General features: G+C 41.3%; 1 protein-coding gene across 1 annotated transcript in view; it reads left to right on the forward strand.

Annotated features, from left to right (window-relative positions):
- PDE6D (phosphodiesterase 6D) overlaps window positions 1-25,831 on the forward strand; it is a 53,043-nt gene extending 27,212 nt beyond the window's left edge. Inside the window, exons 2-5 of the mRNA XM_060621481.3 lie at window positions 21,685-21,773; window positions 22,382-22,507; window positions 23,232-23,337; window positions 25,233-25,831. Coding sequence (XP_060477464.2) covers window positions 21,685-21,773; window positions 22,382-22,507; window positions 23,232-23,337; window positions 25,233-25,314 — 403 coding nt within the window. The 3' untranslated portion in view covers window positions 25,315-25,831. The remainder of the gene's footprint in view (window positions 1-21,684; window positions 21,774-22,381; window positions 22,508-23,231; window positions 23,338-25,232) is intronic.
- Window positions 25,832-26,232: the final 401 nt, after the last annotated feature.

The raw sequence follows: 26,232 nt of genomic DNA on the forward strand, positions 1-26,232 counted from the left end.
CTCAGCACCATTTGTTGAAGACTCTTCCATTGAATTATCTTGGCAACCTTAGCAAAAATCAATTGACCATATATGTGAGGTTTATCTGTGTATTCTCAATTCCATTCCATTGATCTATATGTCTGTCATTATGCCAGTACCACACTATCTTGATTACTGTAGCTTATAGTGAGTTTTGAAATCAGGAAATCTGAGTTGCCCAATTTTGTTCTCTTTCTTGGGATTGATTGGCTGCTATGAGACCCTTGATTTCTATATGATTTTAGTATCAGTTTGTAAATTTTCGTAAAAAAAAAAAATCCACCTGGGATTTTGATAAGAATTAAGCTGAATCTGTAGATGAATTTGGAAAGTATTGCCATTTTAACAGTATTAATTTGTGCCATCCATGTAATTCTTTTTTGATCTACAGGAGAGAATAACAAAAAGCATCATGGAAGAAGTTCTTGCTCTCCTTCCACAAGTAAAAAGCCTCCAGGGAGAATCCAACAAGTGGATGGATAAAGAAAAAAAACCCTCAGAACCCTGTTAGTCATCCATCTTTCCCAGTTTCCTAGCTCAGGAAGTTATATAACACTAAGCCTTGGAGAATCCACACCTAGGGTTTCCATAGGCTGACAATGGGCCTCTCCCCTACTGATGGGGATGTATAGTTTGCTCCTTCTGACCTCTAAAGTATCCTAAGTGATCAGACACAGTAGAGCAGGGGAGACATGTTTGTTTCCTAAGTAGATGAACCCGTTGGTTTTGTCTCCTTCAGAACTTTCACTTTCCTGAACATGAGAAGATTGCTTTTCGTTGTTGCCATTTTGTCTTATGGCTGTTAGTTTCTTTTGCTTGTCTTTTTGGAGGAGTTCTTTAAACTTTATCAACCAAAACATTTTGGGAGTTAGCAAGATAAAATTTGCAGGTTTAGCATAGACGCCATGCTTCTTCAGTCTATAAACTGTAGGCTTCTAAAGAAGCAATGTGTAATGATTCCATTGGAAATCAGTTTGTAAACCTAAATACAAGATGAGTTAATGGCTCATTTTTATGTTCCTTCAGTTCTTGCCCCCCACCCCCCCCCCCGCCCTGCCAAATTCTACTTGTATGTAGTTGCACTCTCATGTAATAGATCAGAGTAAAGAATACACAGTGGTAGGGTTTGTCCTTCCCATGCCCTTGAGGGTTTTGTCTTTCTTACTCTTAAGATTCACACTCTTTTAAATGTTACCTTTGGGAAAATTTGGCCTCTTCTCTGCTCAGGAGGCTTGGCTCTTTGTATTAAGAGCCTCTTTTTTATCCTCAAAAAACTAAAGGAGGATAAAGGATGCCTTTTGCTGATGGAAACCTGGTTTTTGTTCTTGATCCCTGATGGCATGATTTCTGACTCTGGAAATGATCTTCCTCTCTTCTAACAAAACATGGTGCTTCTAGTATATTCTCTGTCTGAAAGTCAAAGGGTAACAAGCAGTCCCTGGAGGAAAGCATGGGCTCTGACTGTTTGCTGAGTGATGTTGAAGCCAGATCTAGTGACAATGCTCAGTTCTCCCTGGGGAAATCTCTAGGTAAGGGAAGAATGACAGAACTGGCTCATTAGGACTGCCCAGTGATCATTTGTAGAAATCCTAGGCAATTTTTAATCTTAAAAAGAAGTCAATCAAAAAAAATCACTTGCATCTTTATCCCACTGTTTGCTAGCTGTTTAATATTGGGTAAGGTTTTAATATCTCCAAAACTTCATTTTCCCATCCAGAAAGTGAAGTAATAGAGGTAACGATACCTAAATCATGGGGTTTTGTATCTGTAAAGCCCCTAAAGCACGGCTTGGCACACCCGACTGTTAATGAGATGAAGTCTATAGTATAGGAAACAAGACCTAAGTATAAAAAGTTTAAGTGGGAGATAAAATAACAATGCACACAAGCTATTACCAGCTAGTGAAACAGACTTGACACTCAGAGAAAAGAGTGTATTTGGACAATAATATTAATACTGATCTAGTGAGTACTTCCTATGTTCTAGGCACTGTCATTTAATTCTCATCAAATCTTCAGAAAAATCATGTAAGAACATATTACGTTTTGGCTGGCAGAGCCATGGTTACAACGTTGGCTGTGAGACTCCACACCTGTGCTTTAACCACATGTACACTGATGGTAAGAGAGGGAATGGAACCAAATATGGGAGAATGCTAGAATATGGAGAAGTAAAAGGGAAAGAAAAGAGGATTTCAGGTGCAGTGTCGGGCATAGGAAGACATAGAAAAGGTTTCAGGGGGTGGTGTCACATATAGAGATAGGTCAGTGATTGAACCAGTAGACTGGAGCAGATATTTTTTGAGGCAAACTGGAGGCATCTCAGAGTTAAGGGTGTTGGATGAGGGCTGTGTTTATACTTGATCCAGTGACTGTAGAAAGCACTGAAAGGTTTTGAAGCAGAGAGATGGCAGGATCCAAGTGAAATTTTAGAAACAATAGTCTGGCAGTAGTGTGCAGATTGGGTTGAAAAAACGTGCAAATGCATTTCAATGGGAGAAATAGCAGGGCTTGGTGACTGACTACAAAGGAAGGTCAGGAGGTCGTGAAGGTCAGTGCCCAAAGAGACAGAGCCCTCAGGCAATTTTGACACCAAAATAGCTTTGTCAAATTTGGAAACCTTGAGAATAGGCTAAAAATGTCTCCCTGACTCTCATTCCTGTAAACTTCCTGTACTTCCAAAATGCAGGCTCCTCCGGGCCTCAGCCCCTTGTGGTGGCCTCATCCTTTTGCTTATACTCCACCCATTTCTCTCCGACAGCACCCTGTCTGAATCCCCTTTTCCATTCTAAACAAAACCCTTCCCTCCTGGGGCTCTTCACAGAGTCCTCCCTCCCATTCCTGCCTCCCTGACCCTGCCTCCCTGACACCTGACCCTTCCCCAGGAGGCCACGTCCTTGGGAGGGCTAGGGAGGACAGCTCTTCCCCACCCGCTGAGGGCCAGGCTCAGGGTGCCAGTTTGACAGGTGAAAATTTGCATTTCCCCCATGTTTTGCCTAATGTTCTTTTGAAACGTTATTTTTTTTCTTGTATAAATGCTCCTTGTATAGTAAAGACCCTGTTCCTTTGCTTGTCATAATACAAATATTTTTCTAGTTTTTCATTTGACTTGATTTATGATGGCTTTAAGGTGTAGAAGGTGTTCTGTTTTTACTTTCAGAAATACTTTCAGAACTAAATTAATTCAGGGAATACACAAATATATTTTACTTGTAAAAACTTAACAACAATTTGAATAAACTTGTCTCTTTTTGTCTGTATGTACCCAACCCTAGTCCTCTTTCCTTTCTACTGAAACCACTCAGGTTCTAAACTTTTTCTGTGGAATCATATATATTTAGTTTTGGGGGTTTTTTTGTTGTTTTTTTTTTTATGATTTCTTCTTTTGTTTTTCTGCTCGGGGAGGCCTTCTTTATCCTTAGTTCATATAAAATATTCACGTCTGTTTTCTTTATATCTAACTCTTGAGGCCACCTGGGTTAAGGGATCCCCTGCTTTTCAAAAGTTCGTGTTTGGCCACTTCACTTTTATGAAAGACCTACATCAGTACTTGTTTTCACTAACTGAAAGAAATCCAAAGAGAATCTTCACTTCTATGGAAAAAGGTAAAAAGCAACAATAGCGTTGAGCGTTTGTCCAGCCGTGAGCCATTATGGAAGCAGTACCCACCCCGAGCTGCGAGCACAGCACCATCCAGCTCCTACCCTGGAAACTACACCCACCATAGCTTTGAACTGTGTCTGTGAGAATCTGTGCTTAATCTGGATTTACTTTGCGCATCTGTTGGCAAGATGTGTTCTAAGGTATCAGAAAAGCCTAAGAGAGATGGTTTTATAGGTGTAGAAACACTCAGAACTTTTTCCACATAAACTCTAATTATTTCTTTGCTTTTTGCCATTTCGGCTTACGAAAGGTTTTATAGGAACGCTGTAATTTTGGATAGTGGGGGAAACTTGTCTATTACAGTAAGCAGTTTGAGATAATTAACTTTTTTCACTGATTTGGAATTTAGCATATATAAAAGTCAGTATATGCTAGGGCCACAGCTAAGTTTTTTGGTATATCAATCTGCCTATTTTTATGCTAGTACCACACTAATTGTAGTTTGGAAAAGTATACTTTAGTGTACTTCCCGCCACTACCACCTACGCGTTCTACATTACCTTTTTTCCCCCCATTCTTAAGGTTTGTGGAGGGCCTTCCTGTTAGCCTCCTTCTTTACCAACCCTTTCCAAAACCCTCCTCTCTAAAGTAAAATCCGTTTTCTCTCTTGAATTCCTTGTTTGTTTGTTTTTCAAGTAGGCTCCATGCCAACGTGGGGCTTGTACTCACGACCCTGAGATTGAGTCCAGTTTTCTACTGACTGAGCCAGCCAGCTGCCCCATTGAATTCCTTAAGTTTTAGAAAGTTTCCTTATTTTTCTAGCTACCCTGGTTCCAAACCACCACCAGCTGTTTACCACTATTAACTTTTCTTAATTTTTCTCCCACCCTGAAACCTGTAATTGTCAGGCAGAGAAATGAACCCCAGTCAACGGAGGACGAAAAACAAAACAAAACAAAACCCTCCTCCCAGCCTTTTCCGTAGTTTCCCTTTAATTTCACGTGGACTATACTCCTGGCCTCTCTTTGCCTTTTTTCCCTATTGAAATTTTTGTTATACTACTGGAATATCATTTGCTCTGATATTACTAAGGAATAAAAACTAAGTGATAAGGTTTAAAACATAAGTAAAGTAAAACAACAATGGGGTATTGAAGGCCATAAAGAAAGGCACAGCTGTAAAGTCTTGAATGTTTTAGAAACTAGCAATGTGGGTGTACATGTGGGTGTCTTTGTTAATTTTTTTTATTTTTAAGCTTCATTTTGAAATAATTTTAGCTTACAAGAAGTTGTAAAAATAGTACAGTGAATTCCCGTAAACCCTTTATCCAGTATCCCTCAATGATAACATCTTACATAGCCATAGTATATTATCAAAACCAGGAAATGGACAGTGGTAGAATACCATTAACTGCTGTTTTACCTAGATAACAGACATTCTAGAATTACCCTGAGAGTTCACTTGGCAAATAACCATGCAAAACAGTCATGGAACCGGCAGCTTTTCAAGTATCTTATTTACATTCAGGCTTGGTGATGTACATCAAAAGAAGCGAGAAGTTGAACAAAGAAGCAAAGGGTAATAATTGGACTTTGTTGTCAAAGCCAGCTCTTCAGAATTTCCTCCTGATCCTCCTCTGACAGACATTTCCATGTTCCCCAAGTAGCCAACCAGAAGTTTCATGGAATAGCAGATTACTCATCCTGTTTGGTATGTTCTGTCTCCAGCTCTATCCTGTTTCCAGGGGAGGAGCCAGGAGTCAAGTTAGGCAGGGGAGGGAATCCATAGCCTCTGCTGTTGTTACAAGTCAAAAGCAAACCCCGTAGCCCTCCCCTGTGGCTTCTGACTGAGACAAAGGAAAATAATATGACAGGAACAAGTTGACAGTGGCCGCATCTGCCAGCAGTTACTAATATAGCCTAGATGTCAGGTTCTTTTGGTCACACAAAGTTTGTGCTGCCCTGGATGTTTCCCATAGATAGTTTGGTCTTCGCCCTTGCTTGAGGCAATATTGGAAGGGTATGCTTATCATAGAGTGTCATCGGTATATATGACAGTGCTACATTTCAGGTTCTTTGGGGAAAAAAAAACAACTAACTTTAGGAAGACATCAAAGGAAATTTGTTTTTTTGTTTTTGTTTTTTGAGAGGTCCTGTGTGGCAAGGAAAGGTGTATTACAGTGATATGACAAATTAAGGTCTGGCTTTTTAGGGGAGTCAGTATCTGCAATGTGATTAGATAACTCATTTGGTACTTTTAATTTTTTTTTTTTTAAGTAGGTTCTACACCCAGTGTGGAGCCCAAAACAAAGCCTGACACAGGGCCCGAACTCAACACTTTGAGATCAAGACCTGAGCTGAGATCAAGAGTCAGGCACTTAACTGATTGAACCACCCAGCAGTCCCCATTTGGTACTTTTAAAACAGAGCTTTTTAAATTGTTTAATTTACCAAAACAAAAACAAAAACAAACTTCATTTTCACTGTTTCTTTTTCTTTTCCCACCAACTGTTTTTAATGTCTTAGGGGTTTTGGGTTGTTTTGTTTTTGTTTTTGTCTTTGTTTTTAAGAAAGAGAACATGGGAGGGGCAGAGAGAGAGGGAGACAGAGGATCCAAAGCAGGCTCTGCGCTGAAAGTTGCAGAGCTCAACGTGGGGCTCGAACCCACGAACTGTGAGATCATGCCCTGAGCCGAGGGAGATGCTTAATCAACTGAGCCACCCAAGCACCCCTCCCACCAACTGTTTTAAGTTGCTAAAATTCGCCTGTATAAAAAAGCATTCTTTCTGTGTTCCTCTTTTTTTTTTTTTTTAATGTTTTTATTTATCTTTGAGAGGGAGAAAGACAGTGCATGAGTGGGGGAAGGGCAGAGAGAGACACACACACACACACACACACACACACACACACACAGAATCCGAAGCAGTCTCCAGGCTGTGAGCTGTCAGCACAGAGACCGATGCGGGGCTTAAACTCCTGAACCACAAAATCATGACCTGAACCAAAGTCCGACACTTAACTGCCCAAGCTACCCAGGCAGCCCTCTGTGTTCTCATATTAAGGCATCTCATAGGCTCTTAGATGCGGTATCTTTTTCTAGTTAAAAGTGTGCATTCACATGACCAGCAAGCAGATGTACCTGTTTATTTTTAAAAGCTAACAAATCTCCTGTGATCCTTGATTTTGGCTCAGGTCATGAGCTAACTAACAGTTGTGAGATTGAGCCTCTCATCAGGCTCCTGTGCTGAGCATGGAGCCTACTTAAGATTCTCTCTTCTCCCTCTGTCCCTACCTGCCTCCCCCCCTTGCGACCATGCACATGAACTTGTGTGTGTGTCTTTCTCAATTAAAAAAAAAACAAAAAACAAAAACAAAAAAAACCTTTAAAAATAAATAAATAAAAGCTAACAAATCTCCAAAAATAGTATGGAAATCTAAAAAGACTCTGTTATTTATTTAGAACAGTACCCATTTTAAAAAGATCCCTTTGTTGTGTGTCAACTATACTTCAATAATAAAAAAATTGTAAGTAAATAAAAATACAAAAAAATTTTCAGCGTAAAATCCTGTGGAATATTTATGTCAGCAAAATTCAAGGACTTCCAAATGGATGTGCCTATTATTTGAAAGTGAATTGAAGACATTTATAAGATAAAGATTGTGTGTTTATGATTTCTACACTTAATGGGAAAAATCATTCTAAATGAGATTTATTCATTAAAAATATTTAAGACCAAAATAATGATTTATTTGTGCTTGTTCCAGATTTATGCTAGTAGAGGGGTGCCTTGGTGGCTCAGTTGGCTAAGCGTGTGCCTCTTGGTTTCAGCTCAGCTCATGACCTCAGGGTTTGTGAGATGGCGTCCCCACGTCCCTGCTGTCAGCACACGGCTGCTTGGGATTCTTGCTCTCTCCCTCTCTCTCTGCCCCTCCCCTGCTCATACGCACGTTCATGGCTTGCTCTCTCTCTCTCAAAATAAATAAATAAACTTTAACAAAAAAATATTTATGCTAGTTGAGCTAGTGATCTTTTTTTTTCTGGCGTAGCTTTAGGAATGTGCCCCTGTTGGTAGTATCTTTAAGAGATTTCATTTTCCAAAGTTTATAATTCTAAACTGTCCTTAAAATGACAGGAAAGGATTATTTCTAGAATTTGATTATTTTTTAAATAGACTAAAAATAAGAACTGTACAACAACTCTAAGATACCTGTTAATAAGTGCCATAAGAAGGAGATCATTTGGACTTTACAAAGTAGAATAAAAATAAAATACTGATTGGGGCACCTGGATGGCTCAGTCTGTTAAGCGTCCAGCTTGGCTTCGGCGCAGGTTATGATCTCACGGTTTGTGGGTTTGGTCCCCAAGTGGGCCTCTGGGCTGACGGTGTGGAGCCTGCTTGGGATTCTGTCTGCCCCTCCCCCACTCGTGCTTTTTCTCTCTCTCTCTCTCAGAATAAGTAATAAACTTAAAAAATGATAATAAGGGTGCCTGAGTGGCTCAGTTAAGAGTCCAATTTCGGCTCAGGCCATGATCTTGCAGTTTGTCAGTTCAAGCCCCGTGTTCAGCTCTCTCTGTCAGCACACAGCCCACTTCAGATCCTCTGTCCCCACTCTCTCTGCCCCTACCCAACTCGTTCTCTCTCTCTCTCTCTCTCTGTCTCTCAAAAATAAATATTTAGGGGCGCCTGGGTGGCTCATTTGGTTAAGCGTCCAACTTCGGCTCAGGTCATGATCTCACACTTCTTGAGCTCAAGCCCCACATCCTGCTCTCTGCTGTCAACACAGGACTGGATCCTCAGTCCCCTTCTCTCTCTGCCCCTCCCCTACTTGTTCTCCCTCCCTCTCTCTCTCTGTCTCTCTCAAAATAAATAAACTTAAATTTAAAAAACTAAAATTAAAAAAATTTTTTAATACCGATTAAGAAATCAGTCCCCTTTTTGCCTTAATTCAAACATAATTCTAAAATGAAAAGCTTTCGTTAAAAAAATAAAATAAAAATGAATAAAATGAAAGGCTTTCCTAAGAAAATGTACCCTGGAAAAAACTGATACTGACTATTCTTATACAGAGTGCCCTAAACCTAATCTAAAAATAGTTTCTCTATCATTTGTCCTTCCTAGCCATATTATCCAAAAGAAAAATAAAATCTTTGGTAAGTACCTTCGTACACCAGAAAGTTACCGATTGACGTAGCTAAATGCCAGAAACTCATAGTCAAAGATTTCCCTGCTTTTGCTGTCAGCTCAACGAGAGGAAACACCTCTGCCCTCAAGAAGCACCTGGTCAAATTAGGGAGACAGTAACTAGTACACAAAACCCCCACTGAAAGCACTATGAGTGTTGAGAAGTGTAAGAGGGAGCAAGTACTAGAAAATCACAGAGGAAGAGAAGAAACAGGCACTGAGGAGGGGCCATTTGGCAAGTAGAAGCTGATTTTTAAGCGTTATTAGTTCAGAGATGCAGAATTATAGTGTCTTAGCTGGGAAGTACGTGTATATGGCCTGATAATTCTGCCCCTCTCTTTAGAGAGGCTGCATGCACACCTCTGCCTTCAGTGAAGTGACACCAGTGACTCCAGAGTTGACATGGTAGAAGGTGCACAGGCTAATCTGATCAAATTCAGTGGACCCTGCTGGACTCTTCTCCTTCCAAAAGAAGTTGGTGTATATTAGACTGATTAGGAACCCAGACCCAAATCATCACCTAAAAAGAAAATGAAAGAGAAATTTAAGTGACCTAATGTTAAGAAAGGACTAAAAGCTATATTTTAGGGGCACCTGGGTGGCTCAGTCGGTTGAGAGTCTTACTCTTGATTTCAGCTCAGGTCGTGGTACCAGAATCGTGGGATTGAGCCCTGCATTGGGCTCCATGCTAAGCATGGAGTCTGCTTGGGATTCTCTTTCTCTCCCTCTGTCCCTCTCCCCCACTTGCACTCACTCTGTCTCTCTAAAATAAAAAAATAAAAAACAAGAACTTTATTTTTTTTTATTAATTTTTTTTTTTAAGTTTATTTAAAGAGAGAGATGGGGCGCCTGGGTGGCTCGGTCGGTTAAGCGTCCGACTTCGGCTCAGGTCATGATCTCCCGGTCAGTGAGTTCGAGCCCCGCGTCGGGCTCTGTGCTGACAGCTCAGAGCCTGGAGCCTGCTTCCGATTCTGTGTCTCCCTCTCTCTCTGACCCTACCCCATTCATGCTCTGTCTCTCTCTGTCTCAAAAATAAATAAACGTTAAAAAAAAAAAAAATTTAAAGAGAGAGAGCATGTGGGGGGGTGTGGGGAGGTGTGCAGACAGAGAGGGAGAGATAATCCAAGCAGGCTCCGCACTATAAGTGCGAGGAGAGTCTGATGCTTAACTGACTGAGCCACCCAGGCACCCCTCAAAAAACAAGAACTTTAAACACTAAGACGTTAGGACTTTACTCAGTGAAAATCTTTTGAAAGTTTTTGAAGGGGAAGTAATGATATGATTCAGCTTGGATTTTAGGAGCGTTACTCTAGTCACTGTGTATTCGATTATAAAGGCTAGATGAGTGGTACTTCAACTTTACTGCACATAAAAATTGCTTTTTACAATGGTACTCCCAGGGCGCCTGGGCAGATCAGTCAGAAGAGCATGTGGCTCTTGATCTCTCGTGAGTTCAAGCCCCACATTGGGCATAGAGATTACATACAAACATACATACATACATACATACATACATACATACATTTTTAAATGAGCATTCCCAGACCTCACTTGGGGAGACTCTAATTAAGTAGGTTTGAGATGAAGCCCTAGAAACAGCATTTTTAACAAGATCATCAAACTCTGCTTTGAGAAACAATGGACTAGAGATTGAAGGAGATAAGTTAGTTGAAAGGCTATTGTATTAACAATAGGGACATGTGGGTGGCTCGGTGGGTTGAACTTCCGACTTTCGACTTAGGTCATGATCTCGAGGTTCATGGGTTTGAGCCCCACATCAGGCTCTGTGCTGACAGCTCAGAGCCTGCTTCAGATTCTGTGTCTCCCTCTCTGTCCCTCCCCGGCTCGCACTCTGTCTGTCTCTCTCAAAAATAAACAAACATTAAAACAATTGTTAAAAAAATAAGAGAAAAAATACCTTAAGACAACTGGCTAAACTACAAGTGCCAACACTGGGGGGAAATCATTCTTCTCTAGTCCTTTTTCTCGAAGAAATCTACTTAAGTCTCTATTTTAGTTAATACATATCAATCCTGATTTCTATGTGAAATTGGGTAAGGTAGAAAATCAGGACTTAAAGTTAGGTTTTATTGGAAATGCTAAAACTAGGGAGCATCCCTACCTTTAAATTGTTTTATGGTTAAGATAACTCAAACCCCTCAAATGCAGTTTTTCTCTCTATGTCTGATATGTAGAATATAAGTTTTTACAAACAAAAGTAGAATTAGGTCTTATGTGTACTTGGAAACAGATGAAGGGATGCAGATTAATATATGAGCAACACAAAGGACTGCAGCATATTTTCTGGGAATTAGAAGATTTTGAGTGAATAAAACCAAAGTCAAATATTCATACAACTAAGTTTTTGGTGACCTTTCCCTTATTGAAAATTATAGAGTATCTAAGATAATATGTTCCTTTCTTTTTTCTTTTCTTTTCTTTTTTTTTTTTTTTTTTTTTTTTTTTTTTTGTGGGAGAGAGCCCAAGCAGGAGAGTGGGGGTAGAGGGAGAGAGAAAAAATCCCAAGCATGCTTCATGCTCAGTTCAGAACCCTACATGGGGCTTGATCCCACCACCCTGGAATTATGACCCAAGCTGACATCAAGAATCAGATGCTCAACCGACTGAGCCACCCTGGTGCCCCAAGATAATATGTGCTTTTATTAGAGAATTTGAAATAGCTTGTAAAAAGTTACTTCATCAAGTTTTTTTGCTTTTTCCAGTCCTGAATAATAATGATATAATAATGTCCAACATTTGCATCATGTTTTACAATGTATAAACCATTTTTGTAGGCATTTCATATAATGCCGCAATAACCTTAAGGCTTTGGTATTATCTGTGGTTTATAAACTAAAACTCTTGTAAGTTAAAAGACTTATCTAAGATCACAGCTATTATGCAATAGAAACAACTCCAACCCAGGTGTTTTGCTCCAAACCAATTTTTATTTTCCCCTCTCTCAGCCTTGCCTTATGACTATATGCTAATATATCCTGTGGTCTCTCTCTTCCTCCCACAGCCCAAATGAATCCCTGAGACTTATAAGTGAGCTTTTTTTTTTTTTATGTTTGTTTATTTTTGAGAGAGCACATGCATGCTTACACAAGTGAGCAAGGGAGGGGCAGAGGGAGGGAGACAGAGTTTCCAAAGCAGGCTCCACACTGACAGCAGAGAGCCCAACATGGGGTTCAAACTCATGAACCTGAGCCGAAGTCAGATGCTCAACCTGCTGAGCCACCCAGGCACCTGTATAGATGAGCATCTTAACTAAATATTCTTAAGCAGATTGCTTAGTGTTGAAATATTTTCATGTTGGGAGATAAAAATTTAGGGATCAGAGCACAGTCATTTGATAATAAACAAATGGCCTGATATAAATAAATAATTGAATCAAAAATGGGAGGGGTGACTCAGTCAGCTAAGTGACTCAGTCTCAGCTCAGGTCTTCGTCTCAGGGTCATGAGTTCAAGCCCCACGTTGGGCTCCACGATGGGTGTGAAGCCTACTTTAAAAAATAGAAGAGACCGATCTCTACTGCAAAATTCCAAATAACTCATATAGTTATTGTTACCTCAAGGAGATGGAGAACTCCCCACTCATTAGTTTGGGCTGCATATAGTGTCTTCCTTCCAAGAATACAACGTGGAAAGGAGGGGAAAAGTATATTTACAGTGGAGAAACGACAAGCACCACCTCAGCCAGGTGATCAAGATCAACATCAACAGTAATAAGTCACGTGGATAGTACGTAGCCATGACGTGATGGGATGAAGATGGCATTTTACCTCAGTGGGTCTTCCTCCTGAAAACCCACAGCTCCAGCCTCATCAGGAGAAAAACATCAGACAAACCCTGATTGACAGACACCCAGAAAATACCTGACCAGTACTAAACACGGTCAAGGTCATCAAAAACAAAGGAAGTCTGAGAAACTCTCATAGCCCAGAGGAGCTTCAGGAGACATGACAACTAAATGTAATGTGGGATCCTGGGCCAGATCCTGGGACAGAAAAAGGACACTAGATTAAAACTAAGGAAATCTGAACAAACTGTAGGCTTTAGTTACTGATAGTGTATCCATATTAGCTCATTAGTTGTGGCAAATCTGTCTCTAATAGGGGAACTAGGTGTGGGGGTGTATGAGAACGGTGCTATTTTATAGCCTTTCTGTAAATCTAAAACAGTTTACTTCTTAAAAAGAGCTAGAACAGAATAACACTTGATAAACCAGTTCCCTTCCTGGTGAATTGTTAGGAATTGAAATGATACAGATCTTCCATCCCTAGATGAGTAATCAGGATCTGAGTTAATATCATTAGAGCGTTATCTCAGTATCACTGGGAATTATCCAGCTTGAGTATGAGTTGTTTTGAAGGGCATGAATAAATAAGTTTTTTGGCCATATATATAGAGGAAATCCACAAAATTAGTAGAATAATGCCCAAATATAAGGTGACCGTGAATATAAGGCAATCTTTTACCATTCCAATGAATAAATATTTTTTAAAGTGATGTGAGTGGAATAGACAAATATATATTTTACTTCTCTAACACCATAAATTTATAAAATAATGTACAGATATAAAAATATTGTGCTTTATATGTCTGTCACTTTTTATGAAACCGTATTGCCCAAATTTTTTACATGCAACTTTGATGTCAATACCTGGCACATAGGAAGTTGTTAATAAGTACTTAGCGAATGAATGATAGTTTGGGGGCACCTTGGTGGCTCATTGAAGCATCCAACTCCTGACTTCGGCTCAGGTCATGATCTCATGGTTTGTGAGATGGAGCCCCAAGTAGGGCTCCACGCTGACAGCACAGAGCCTTCTTGGGACTCTCTCTTTCCCATTCTCTCTGTCCTGCTTATGTGCTCGCTCTCTCTCTCTCTCTCAAAATAAATAAAGAAGCGGGGAGGATGCCTGGGTGGCTCAGTCGTTTGGGTGTCTGACTTCGGCTCAGGTCATGATCTCACAGTTCGTGAGTTCGAGCCCCGCATCAGGCTCTATGCTGACAGCTTGGAGGCTGCTTCGGATTCTGTCTCCCTCTCTCTCTCTCCCTGCCCCTCCCCGGCTTACACTCTCTCTCTCTAAAAAAATAAACACTAAAAAAAAAAAAAAAAAAAGAAGAAGAAGAAGAAGAATAGTTTGAAATCAGATATATGGAGAGACCTGGATCAGTCTGTGAGGATCCTTTGAAGGTCTTTGACCAGGAAAGTAATACAGCAAAGGTGAAGTGGTATTTAGTCTCCTCTCAGGGGAAATGGAGATAGCACAGACTGCTCAGGGGAAGCCAGGTTGTGGTCAGGGTTGGCATGGGGGCACAGAAGGAGGGGGGCCAACTTAGGAGGCAGCAAATCTAGATTCAGAGATCACTGTAGACTGAGTGGTCCCAAGAGTGTGGGAGTGTGAAGAGTAAGGGCAAGAGCACTCAGGTGACATCGTGAGCAGAAGACACTAGCGTGTTGAAGAAAGGAGACTTATGGCTGGAACGTGGCAACTGGGGAACTTGCAAACCATGGAAAGGACTTGAGTTTTGTTTTTAAGTGCAAAGGAAAACAAGGGATTGCCGTCTAATTCACAGTTTTTAAGAAACTGCCTTCTCTGAGGAGTATGGATTGAAAGAGGAGGCAAGAATGGAAGCAAGGAAAACCATCAGGAGACTAGGTAGGAGATGATAATGAATTTGTAACAACACTCTGTTCACTAAATGCCCGGGCACTGTTCTAAGCACCTTACATGAACCAACTCATTTAAGTGTGCTGTCCAGTTAGCACCCTCTTTCATTCTCAAAAGTACAAGTTTGGATGACAAATTATAGGAATCTATGAATCAGCCAATTAACATTTTCAGGGAGGCAGTCAACCTACCCATCAATTTCAAATCATTGTATGAAAGCCACTAACCAAGACAACTCTACAATACACGATTCAAGCAGGAAAAACTAGAATCTCATCTCTGAACTTCTTCCTTATTGTTCCCATCTGTTCTGGGCCTGTCTCTTGGTTATCAGTTACATGTGGGCATTTCTATTTGTCTCTTTCTCAGTATCTTTTTTCTTTCACTCCATCTGTTGTGTATGCCTCTCTGTGTGTTTATGTGTTCTGTTTCTTTCCTCTTTCCCCTTTTTGCCTTCCCCATTCCTCCTCTCTCCTTCTCCCCCTCCCCTAATCTCTCTCTTGTCTCTCCTCTCAACTGGCCAGTGAGGTACTGCCATGTATCTGTTCCGTTTAATATGTAAAAATTGAGGTTGATCATTTCCATTTAAAACTAAGCAAGAGCCAGTACTCATTCCAAAATGCTTCTAGATGATTGTCACTAAATATTTTAAATTCTTTTATCCCAGTTCCTTCATTCACATCTCAAGGAAATTTACCTAGTACCTCATTCACCTGACTAGTTTCTTCCAGCCCCCAAGCCTTCACTTCCCACTCCGCCACCACCTCCCTGGCTGTCTTCTCTACCTCAGGTCTGTCCTCAGCTCCCGCACTGGATCGAAATCATACCAGGTCACAGCTATTTAAAACATAAGAGGACTTATGTAACCTTCTGTGTTGAGCCAAGTGACTCTCACTCTTCCATGTTTATCTTAGTTTATACTTCCTTTTTTACCTTTCCTAAAAGGCTGGACACTTTACCATCTATTGATTTTTTTTTTTTTTCTGGAGCTTATTGTTTCCAGGCCGAAGCTTATTTTTAAGATGCTCTTACATATGAGAGTGCTACTTTTGTCTGCCTGGTTCCAAATAAGCTACCAGGAACAGCTCTCTGAGAGAGGCTTCCCATAGTAAAGGAGTGTTCCTTTGTGCTCATCTTGGGTATAAATCACCTGGGAGCTTTTAAATGAGAAAAGACCTGGCTGACCCAGAAGGTGGTATTTATAAATAGTCCTCCAGCCCCCCTCCTTAAAGCCTGTCTGCCTAATCCTCTCCTCTCTCAAGATTGGAAGTGACTTGACCTTTGAGTCTTAAAACTCAGGCTCTTTTTCTCTGAAAAATCTAGTTAGCAAAAAGCTGTTAAAAATGTTTTCAGCCAGATGATCAGCCATCAAAGCTTGCCTTTCATTCCCAGCATTTTTAGCCAAATATGCTGCTTCTTTTGAGGACCATCTTTTGTCATTGTTATTATTTTAAGATACCTACCTTAATAATTTTTATTTCTGGGGCACCTGGGTGGCTCAGTCCGTGGAGCTTCCGACTTCAGCTCAGGTCATGATCTCGCTCTTCATGAATTCAGGCCCCGCATCAGGCTCTGCTCTCAGTTCAGATTCTGTCTCCCTCTCTCTCTCTGCCCCTCCCCCACTTGTGCTCTCTCTCTTTCAAAAGTAGATCAACATTAAATAATAATAATAATATTTATTTATTTTTGCTATTGGGCTGTTATGGATTTGTATTTTTATGATTTATAAAGCTGTTCCCAAATGGCTGCATCTCTGCCATGAATTAAAGAGTATTCCTTTGTACCTCTGACTTACAGAACTTGGAGGGATTCTAAGCAGCCTCCACCCCAACATCACTGGATGGAACTCTGTATGTATTTCTCTCATTTTGTGTGACTTATTGAGGGTAAAGTCTTACAGGTTTTCTTAGGATTATAAAGTGAAGCACATGACATAGACACTGATAGGTTTCCAGACTAAGGTACACGTAGGAAATGCCTAGTTGTTGAACTAGCCAAAATATTTTTTTAATCTATTTCCCAAAAAGATAATTAAAGTTCTTAAATTGATTATTTATAAAGAGAAGAGGTGCTTATGTTAGGGAGATAAGCCATATATTTTTAGCAGCTTATCTCCCTTGCTATAAAATGGAGGAAGCTTAAATTCACTATCCACTAATTACCGGAGAGAACACTCATTTTCTTTCTATCCTCTAATAGACCGAAGAGTAAGTTCTGGTGCCAGGCTTTTCTTTGCTGACCTGGGCAAGCAGCAATAATGCTTTTTCTGAAAACTGCTAGGTCTGATCTAGCTGTTGCTTTATGAAGGGAGCCCCTGTTCCCAGGCTTTTCTTGCAGTTTTGCTAGAAAGCTCCACTTGTGTGTGAGCCTGAAACTTGAAGAATAATTTTAGTATTGTCGTTTAATTGAAGAAAATCTGGTGTCCAATGTAGCTATATTGGTACACGTGTCTATCTGAAGAGAAAGAATGAAAAGCATGTATACGATAGGTTAAATGAGTACCGTGTCTTCTGAAAACCTTGGGCTTAAATGTCTAAGGCAGTTCTGTTTAGATCTGAGCTCAAGAGTGGACTTGCTGGACAGAGCGATAGGATACATTGTTTCGTTTCTCCAGTTGGGGAAGCTTTCTCTCAATATATGGAGACCCCAGAATACATAAGTGTATTTGTAGTAATTGGAATTTTAATACATGATCTAGGGGCATCTGGCTGGCTCAGTTAGTAGACCATTTGACTCTTGATCTTGGGATGATGAGGTCAAGCCCCACATTGGGTGTAGGACCTACTTTAAAAAAAAAACAACAAAGTGATCTAATAAGTATGTATACTTTTGACTTGCTTTTGAATTTAGTTGTTTTAAAAAAAAGTGGAATTTCAGGGATGCCTGGATGGCTCGGTCAGTTAAGCATCCGACTCTTGGTTTTGGCTCAGGTCATGAACTCAGGGTCCCTGAGATCTAGCCCTGTATTGGACTTAGTGCTGACAGCACAGAGCCTACTTGGGACTCTCTCTCTGCCCTTCCCCCCCACCCCCACTCTCTCTCACTCTCCTCTCCAAATAAACATATAAACATTAAAAATAAAGTGGAATTTCAAAATATGAAGCAGGGAAGAGAACACCACATAGATGTATAAGAGCAGCAGTATCTGATGATACAATGAGCATACAAGGAGACGTGGTTAGGATTGCACACACCGAGAGGAGAGTAGCACAGCAGTGGTAGGTTCATGTGGGAGGGTGGGGGTATAGTGCACAGGCAAATGGAGGGCCCAGGAGGCTTGGGTACCCCTCACATTCAAGGCACTCTACTGGATAACCCCTGGCTACCTTTTGTGACTTCTCTCTTACCGCAGCGAAACCTAGAAAGAATCTCTCCAGAGGGTTAAATGTACCATTACGTGCATAGTGATGCTAACCAGCTGTGCCGCTTGGGGTTCAACACCGCAAGCTGCCCAAACAGTGGGAAAAGCCAAAGGCTCCCTGGGGTTTCAGAACTGACTGGCAGTCGGACCAGAACCTGCAGCAACAGCCACACGGCAGGAAAGATTGGCTTAGCACTACCTGCTGCCCCATTCTGAAGAACGGCCGCCTTTTCCTCAAGCCCTTGTGTAACTGGGCCCTCGAACTGGTGCCCAGGCGTCCAAGCCTAGGCCATGTGCTTGCCTCCCGCTGTTCCAGGCTCCCGAGAGAAGGATTTGGGTCTGCTAGTTACAGTACCGCCGAGCAGTGGCTGTCTCCCACGAGGGCATGGAGGCTGCAGGGTGCTGTTGGGAAGAGGGTTTGGTTGCTAGACGGCAGAAAGAGAAAACACAAGACCTGCAAACCAAACCCTATCACCTGTATTTAGCTGAAGCTCAGTCTCTTTACAAATATGAACGATTTTTCTCAGACTTAGCCTCTATGGATAGATAATATTAATTTTCTTTTTCTGTAATTATTTGTCCATTGTTAAAAAAAACACCACCTCAGGACTGTCTTCGTAAGTTTAGTCCATCTTTGTCACAGTTGTGTGTGTGCGTTGCTCAGTGTCCTAGTTCTACCTGGTTTTGCATGATGAGCAGAGTTCTGTGCCCTCTGACTCCTGTTTTCTACTCCCTGGAGAAAACTGTTTTCAATTTCTGGCTGATTTATTTGGTATTTGTCTTCATATTTCTGAGTTGCACACTGTGGCTATGTCTTAGTGTTTCCATTTTAGACATTGTTTATCAACTTCCCACTCTGGAAAATGAGTTTTACTCTTTCCCAGCACTTCTGCCTGAGCACACATACATGCTCTCCTTCCCCCAGCCTCGTGGGATAGCGGTATTGGGTCCACAGCCTGTGTCTTTATTATTATGACTATGTGAACATTTTTGCGATGAAGCCGTGTAGTCAACTATAACTACTCTTTTCTTCCACTACTACCTTTGGTTTTTCCCTGGTGATAATTACTGTCTTGGTTTTTTATTTATTTGCTTAGATTTTCTGTGCTTCTCACAAATTTAACCCCCAAATCTCCCCTAATTGTAGGAATCTTCCCATATAAACACATCAGATATTCAATGAATTTCTTAATCTCTCCCTAGGCATTCTTTTTTTTTTTTTTTTACACGTATATTTATTTTTGAGAGGGGAGAGTCAGAGCATGAGTGGGGGAGGGGCAGAGAGAGAGGGAGACATAGAATCCGAAGCAGGCTCCAGTCTCCGAGCTGTCAGCACAGAGCCCAACGCAGGGCTTGAACCCATGAACCATGAGATCATGACCTGAGCCAAAGTCAGATGCTTTACCGACTGAGCCACCCAGGCACCCCTCTCCCTAAGCATTCTGACCTGTTCTTGTCTGGACCCTTGACCAGTTGCCCTCCAGACCCACTAAGGAGCTGTTGTTCTGGGGTCTCTTTCACAATATTTGAGGACCTTCACCTGTACCTTGTTTCAGATCCCTTGCTTCCTGGATTCAATATTGTTCTCTTCCTTAGTCTTCACCTGTTACTTTGAAATAGCGTATTACCATTAGTTTCTTGAGAAAGTAAATCTTTTTTTAGTTCCAGGAATTTCCCTGAGAATTTTAAAGTCACTGCTTCATTTTTTTTTTTTTTCCTCTATCCTTCAGAGTCCCTGTTGAAAAGTGTAATTCATTCTGATTCTTTTTTTCCCATTCTGATTCTGACCTTTTATGTGACAGCTTGTTTTCCCTCTGAAAGCTTCTCTCTAACATTGATGTTCTGCAGATTCTCTCTGATGTGACTTGGGCACTTGCTGGACCCTTTCAATCTGGGACATTTTTGTGAATTAACTCATTCATGACTTTCTCTTGGTCTTTCTCTTCTGTCTTTCTTGAACTGCTGTTATTTAGATGTTGGACCTCTTAGACTGATACCCAGTTTTTGTATCTTTACTCTCCTGTGTTCTATCATTGTGGCTTTTTATTTTTCTTTCTGAAAGAGTTCCTCAACTTTGTCTTCCAACCCTTACATTGAGTTGTTTGGTTCTGCTATCAAAATGTGTATTTTTCTGGGGCGCCTGGGTGGCTTGAAGTTGAAGTCAGACACTTCAACTCAGGTCATGATCTTGTGGTTTGTGAATTCAAGCTCCATGTCGAGCTCTCTGCTGTCAGTGCAGAGCCCGCTCCGGATCCTCTTTCTCCCTCTCTTTGCCCTTCCCCCACTCATGCTTTCTCTCTGTCTCTCTCAAAAAGAAACATTTTTAAATGTGAATGAATAAACAAAATATTTTTTTCTAACATTATTTTTTTTTTTAATTTTTTTTTTTTAAGGTTTATTTTATTTTTGAGACAGAGAGAGACAGAGCATGAATGGGGGAGGGTCAGAGAGAGGGAGACACAGAATCTGAAACAGGCTCTGGGCTCTGAGCTGTCAGCACAGGGGCCCGATGCGGGGCTCGAACTCACAGACCGCGAGATCGTGACCTGAGCCGAAGTCGGCGCTCAACCGACTGAGCCACCCAGGCGCCCCTCTAACATTATTTCTAACATTTTTCTGAATGTTCTTTTTTTTCATTGCTATTTATTACTGACTCATTTATTGTATGATGAACAATACAGAAACTAGAAAATATAATTACTTGAAGGCATTTTATGACAAAAAGAGATTGTCAATCAACTAGCCTCAAAATTTGTAAGCTTGGGGTGCCTGGGTAGCTCAGTTGGTTAAGGGCCTGGCTCTGTTTCGGCTCAGGTCATGATCTCACGGTTCGTGAGTTCTAGCCTGTGCTTGGGATTCTCTCTCTCTCTCCATCCCTCCAGTGCTCTCTCTCGCGCGCTCTCTTTCAAAATAAATAAATTAAAAAAAAATTGTAAGCTTGAGCCAGAGAAAATCACCAAAATATACAAAATTCTATTGTATATAATTTTTAGCGACCGTAAGGGTTATGTTATCTCTGGCCGTTTTGTTTGTTTTTAATGTATCTTTTTAAAAGTTTGTATCTTCCTGTATATTCTCTTTTTTCCTCTGAGTTGCTTTTTTCTCCCTATTTTGGTCTATCTTTCATAGTAAATGCTTTCCTCAATTTCTGGTGATCCTTGGCTATTTTCTGATATTTAAGAGCAGGCCACTAAACAGGTGCGTGAGAGCTCTGGACTTGTGAGTAAAACTTACGGGCTGTGAGCCTCACTGTGGGGTGGGGTGGTCTGCGTGTGTACTGGTATACCTGTCTTATCTTTTTCTTTAGGTCTGTTTATTTATTTATTGAGACCACACAAGCAGGGGAGAAGGGCAGGGAGAGAAGGTGCAGAGAGAGAACGAATCTCAAGCAAGTTCTATGCTTCGTGCGAAGCTCAGTCCCACCATCCCAGGATTGTGACCTGAGCTGAAATCAAGAGTCAGACCCTTAACTGACTGAGCCACTCAGGCACCCCTCTTTAGGTCTTTTATCTTGGCTGGTCTGATTCTGTTGGAAATTTTCTAACTTTGCACTATTTATTTTCTACCACTTTCTTGCAATTTCTAGGTGTATATGGTCTTTGGTTCTTATGTTGTAGATAAAAATATCTCCACTGGGTCTCTGCTAAAATCTTTCTTTGGATGTCCTTTAGACCCTCCTGTACTCTTATTTGCTTCCATGGCACTTAGCAGATAGGCCAACTTGCTAAACAGTAAACAGGAGTCAGTAGGAACAGATCTGAGAGCTAGAACACATCTAGAGTACCAAGTAAGAGTCACTTTCAGTGCACTATTTTTCCTTAGTATATTTGATCAGAAATTGGATGAACCTCCGGGATGCTGAGACAGGGAAGATACTATGGCAAGGAACAGAAGACCTGTCAGTCCCCGGTGTGGAGCATGAAGGTACTCTCCAACCCTTTATCTGCACAGGGCTCTCGTGTTTCGGGAGCAGGGCCCAAGCATCAGGGAGCTGAATTAATGCAGACCCTAATGGGGGGCAAGCCCCTGCAGGCACAGCACATGTTGTTGGACCTCCTAGTTCCTTTCCTATAGTTCTTTCTCTCACTTCCCAAAGTCCACTTTGTGCTGAAATTTTAGCATCAGAACATACCTAAAGATACAAACCAAGATCTCAACTTTGTTGGTTTTTTTTCCAAAAGAAAATTTGCCTTTTTATCCCCCTGAAATAAAAGAAAAACTAAGGGGTTAAAACTAACAGAACACAGTAGAGAAGGTGCCTGTTCAGCCCACTTCCTGATGACAGCAGCTAGGGAAGGCCCTTAGATGCACTGTATCTTGTGTTTCTTGATGATCTTTCAGTCAGATGCCCTTGACCAATTGGGGACCTCTGCCTAAATTAAAAAGTATAATTCTGTTACCAAGGCATCCTCTGAAATTTAACATAGATAATGTGTTCTCTAAATCAGCTCTAAAAAGCTCCCAGAAACTTGAAGCACCATAGTATGTGATTTTCGTTGAGGGTGGCTTCAATATTTCTTTTTCTTTACCAGCCCGTGTTCCCAAGAAAATCCTCAAGTGCAAGGCAGTGTCTCGAGAATTGAACTTCTCTTCAGCGGAGCAAATGGAAAAATTCCGCCTGGAGCAAAAAGTTTACTTCAAAGGGCAATGCCTAGAAGGTATTCTGTGGCCTTTGTGCCTAGAAGCCACACTTAGGGTGACAGGGAAAAAAAGGCAAGATCCAGGGAACTAAAGCACTGCTTTGGTAACATTCATTTCGCAACTCAATTTGTGATAGGATTCCCACACCCCGCGAGACTGGGGGCCCCCAGCAAAAAGAAACAAAAACAAAGCTGATGACAAGGGGCACTGAGCCCAACAAAAGGGTTTCTGACCCTGGTGGGCCTGGGCTTGGTGTCTACTTTGTCACTGGTGAATTGTAACGAGGTCACGAGGAAGCAGCCGATTGGGGCCTGGTACGGCGCTCTCCATACAGTCTCAGGCAGATCTGACTGGCAAGGCCACTCTGCACTGATTTTCTAACCATGGACTGTAAGAGTGCACGTATGTGTGTTAGAGCCGAGATTCCAAGTAGAAGGCCTATTCTGTCCTTCTCTTTATCATTTACCTATTGCCTACTTCTAAGAAAGCCTTGCTTATGCTGTATCTGCCCACTGGTCCTAGTGCTTTAGACCCTGGAGCATAGGCAGCAAGCCTCTGGTGGGTTCAGAGGACAGCCTGAGGGGGCTTCCATGTCCTTTCTTATGGCTCTGGCTCCAGAGGTTTCTGACGGCTGCATTTATGGTTCTTGGGGTAAGAAGAGGCTCACTCCAAAGGGGGGCGGACAAAGAGTCCTGAGACTGTCTGGGACGCCCACTTACCCACTTTTCCTTCTTCCTTCAGAATGGTTCTTCGAGTTTGGCTTTGTGATCCCTAACTCCACAAACACCTGGCAGTCCCTGATAGAGGCAGCGCCTGAGTCCCAGATGATGCCTGCCAGCGTGCTAACGTGAGTGAGCAGACCACAGGGATTGTGGAGTGTGTCTAGAAGCAGGCGTTCCAGGCAGTGGGGGGACTGGTCAGCAGGCAACCTGGGTTGAAAATAAGGGTAAAGAGTATCCAGAGATAGTCAGATTTATAAGTTACTGACTTCTGTCATATGAAAAAGATAGTGTGATCAAATGGAAAAAATACACAACTTTAGATTAGACTAAACAACTTTAGATTTAGACTAAATTCCTGATTAACCCTGACTAGCTGTGCAATCTTGGACAATACCTCTGGCCTTATTTTTCTCCTCTCTAAACATAGAATTAATAATTCTGTCTCACAGAGGTGTAGTCAGGACAAAATGAGATGATATGGAAGGACACTGGCATGTGCTATATATTAAATCTAGGCTACTTTGCTCACTTTCCTGACTACCAAACGTCTGATACTCTGTACGTTTCTTGAATAGCCTTTAATGGAGTCTGTCAAAGGTCTAATTTTGTTTTAGAGGATAATCTTTGGTTACAGTTTTTCAGAGACTAGCTTACCACTTTTAATAGCTATGCTTCCTGCTCAAAGAATCATTAGTTTGTCCTTTGTCCAAAACCACTGTCAGTAACAACCCACTTACCATTCTCTCTTGGAAAAAGGTATTAGTCTTTCAAAGGTTTTAGTAATACTGTGTTGTAGTGGGTTATTCACACAGATAATCGTGTAATATTGGATTGTCCCTTTAAACAGATCCTTGATGAAAGCCACACTGAATATAGAGGTTGTTTATAAGTCCTTAACAGATTTTTAATTACAATAGTAGGTGTTTTTATATTCTATTAGCCATTTAAATCTTGAGTTTCTTATGTACCTACTTTATAATTAATTACCAGCAAAAATGTATCTGCTGGCTATTAATTACGCCGGAAAAGTACAGGGTAGTATATAGAAGGGCGTTTTTTATATTTTATTAGCCTTCATTTGACTCCTCCTTGACCAGGCCCAATTTTTTTCAGGTACTAAAACCAGTAAGTATATGATGACATATCTAGGTTATTTCAGTCATATTTTACTTTTTGGAACCTAAAATCAGTTCCTCTGTTGCCCTTAACTTGGTTCAAGAGTGCTTTGGTTTGGAAACACTGAGATACCCACCAAGAAAAATGAAATTCCACTCTGTGCAGCGATACAGGTGTATCATTTGGGGTTCTTTGGCTGCAAGCCGTAGAAACTGACTCCAGCTAATAGGACAGAGAGCTGAAAGGTGTGGGGTGTCCTGAGACCTGGGCAGCTCAAAAGATGCAGATGGCAGGAATCCGTGGATGATTTCCTTCAGGAGCAGCCATAGGAAGTATCCTGCTCTAGGGAGAGAGTCTGACTGGCCCAAATTATGTCCTATGCCCACCTCTTTGCCAGGTGAAGCGGGGGCTACTTGACTGACACAGACTGGAGATGGTGTGGGTCCCCAAAAGAAGAGCAGAGTGCTATTACCCAAAGTGATGAGAACAGATGCAGGAAAGGCCAACCCTCAGCTGTCCACCACAGTAGGTGTTGTAGGGAAAGATACGACCCCTGAGGCCTGCAGGTGTCCAGGCGTATCAAAAAGTCAGTTATTTAAAAAAAAAAAAAAAAAAAAAAAAAGTCACATTTTATAAGCACCCCTGTGTGCAAAGTCCTCTACTAAGGGCTTTATATATATCAAGGATTAAGATATGCTCTCTCTTCTGTTTTCTGAACTTGCAGAAAGTTAAATGTCACATTAGACTTCTAACCCCATTTAGACACAGATTTTAGTGTCCCCAAGCCAAGGTTCTAGGTGGGTGCATGTCCTTGAGCCCAGCAGACCCAAACTGAAACCACTTTGTGAGAATGAAATCTGTTGCCTAACACATTCACTCTTTTGCCCTCTTTTCTTACTTATAGTGGGAATGTTATCATAGAGACAAAGTTTTTTGACGACGATCTTCTTGTAAGCACATCCAGAGTGAGACTTTTCTACGTTTGAGAGAAGAATGTGTGTGCATTTCAAGAATTTGGGGTTTTGGGGGGAAAGGAGGAAACTGTTTACTTTTTTCCTCCACACATTTGGTTTTTGACACTTTCACCCCTAATTCCCTCTATGGCAAAACCCACCTGCAGCCACCAGGGGACCGGTTCTGTGTAGGTAACCAGATGGCTGTTTCCTCCCAAGCTGCCATCTTCCACTGACCAGACTAAACTCCCAACCCCAGACCAGGGTAGAAGGCGAGCCTTGAGTCCTTCCCACGGTGACACAGGGACAAACGCTTACCACGAGAGTGGATGCTCTTCCCACCCCCTCCCTGCCTCCTCCTTGGGCCCTGCAGGCAACACATCTTCCTTTGGCCCCTGGTTTTGGAAAAATTCATATTCCTGACTTATGTTTAGTTTTTTTCCTACCATTTCTATTTCATACATTCTCATACATCTAACTTGTAAAATAGACTGATATTATTATTACATAATGAATTAAAACATGAATTAAAATATTCCTACAGTCTTTAGCATGGCACTGCTTTCATCTCTACTTTTTCTGGAACGTGAACTCGGCCCCATGATGGGAAGAAAGACATTTATCAGACCGTAGGATCACCACTATGTTTTACTCCAGAGATCGACTGATAGATCTTGCGGTTCCTGTTGCTTCAGTTGCTGCTTTCCAAGAATGTTACAACGTACCCAGACAAGACCCATGACCTTAACATTTGTCTTTTAGACATGATATTTAGTGGTTCTCTTCCAGAACATAGATGCGCCCGTTGTTTGTTTGTTGTTAACTTTTTTCATACCTTTATGATGTACATTTGTTCAAGAGATTTCCTTGGCAGAGTAGGGACTCTTATATTCCTAAGTGAGAGAACAGAGGTTACAAAATGGAGAAAAAAAATCTCCTTCGAGTCATGTG

This window comes from Panthera onca, chromosome C1, assembly GCF_046562875.1.
Source record: "Panthera onca isolate mPanOnc1 chromosome C1, mPanOnc1 haplotype 2, whole genome shotgun sequence".
Taxonomy (NCBI): Eukaryota; Metazoa; Chordata; class Mammalia; order Carnivora; family Felidae; genus Panthera; species Panthera onca.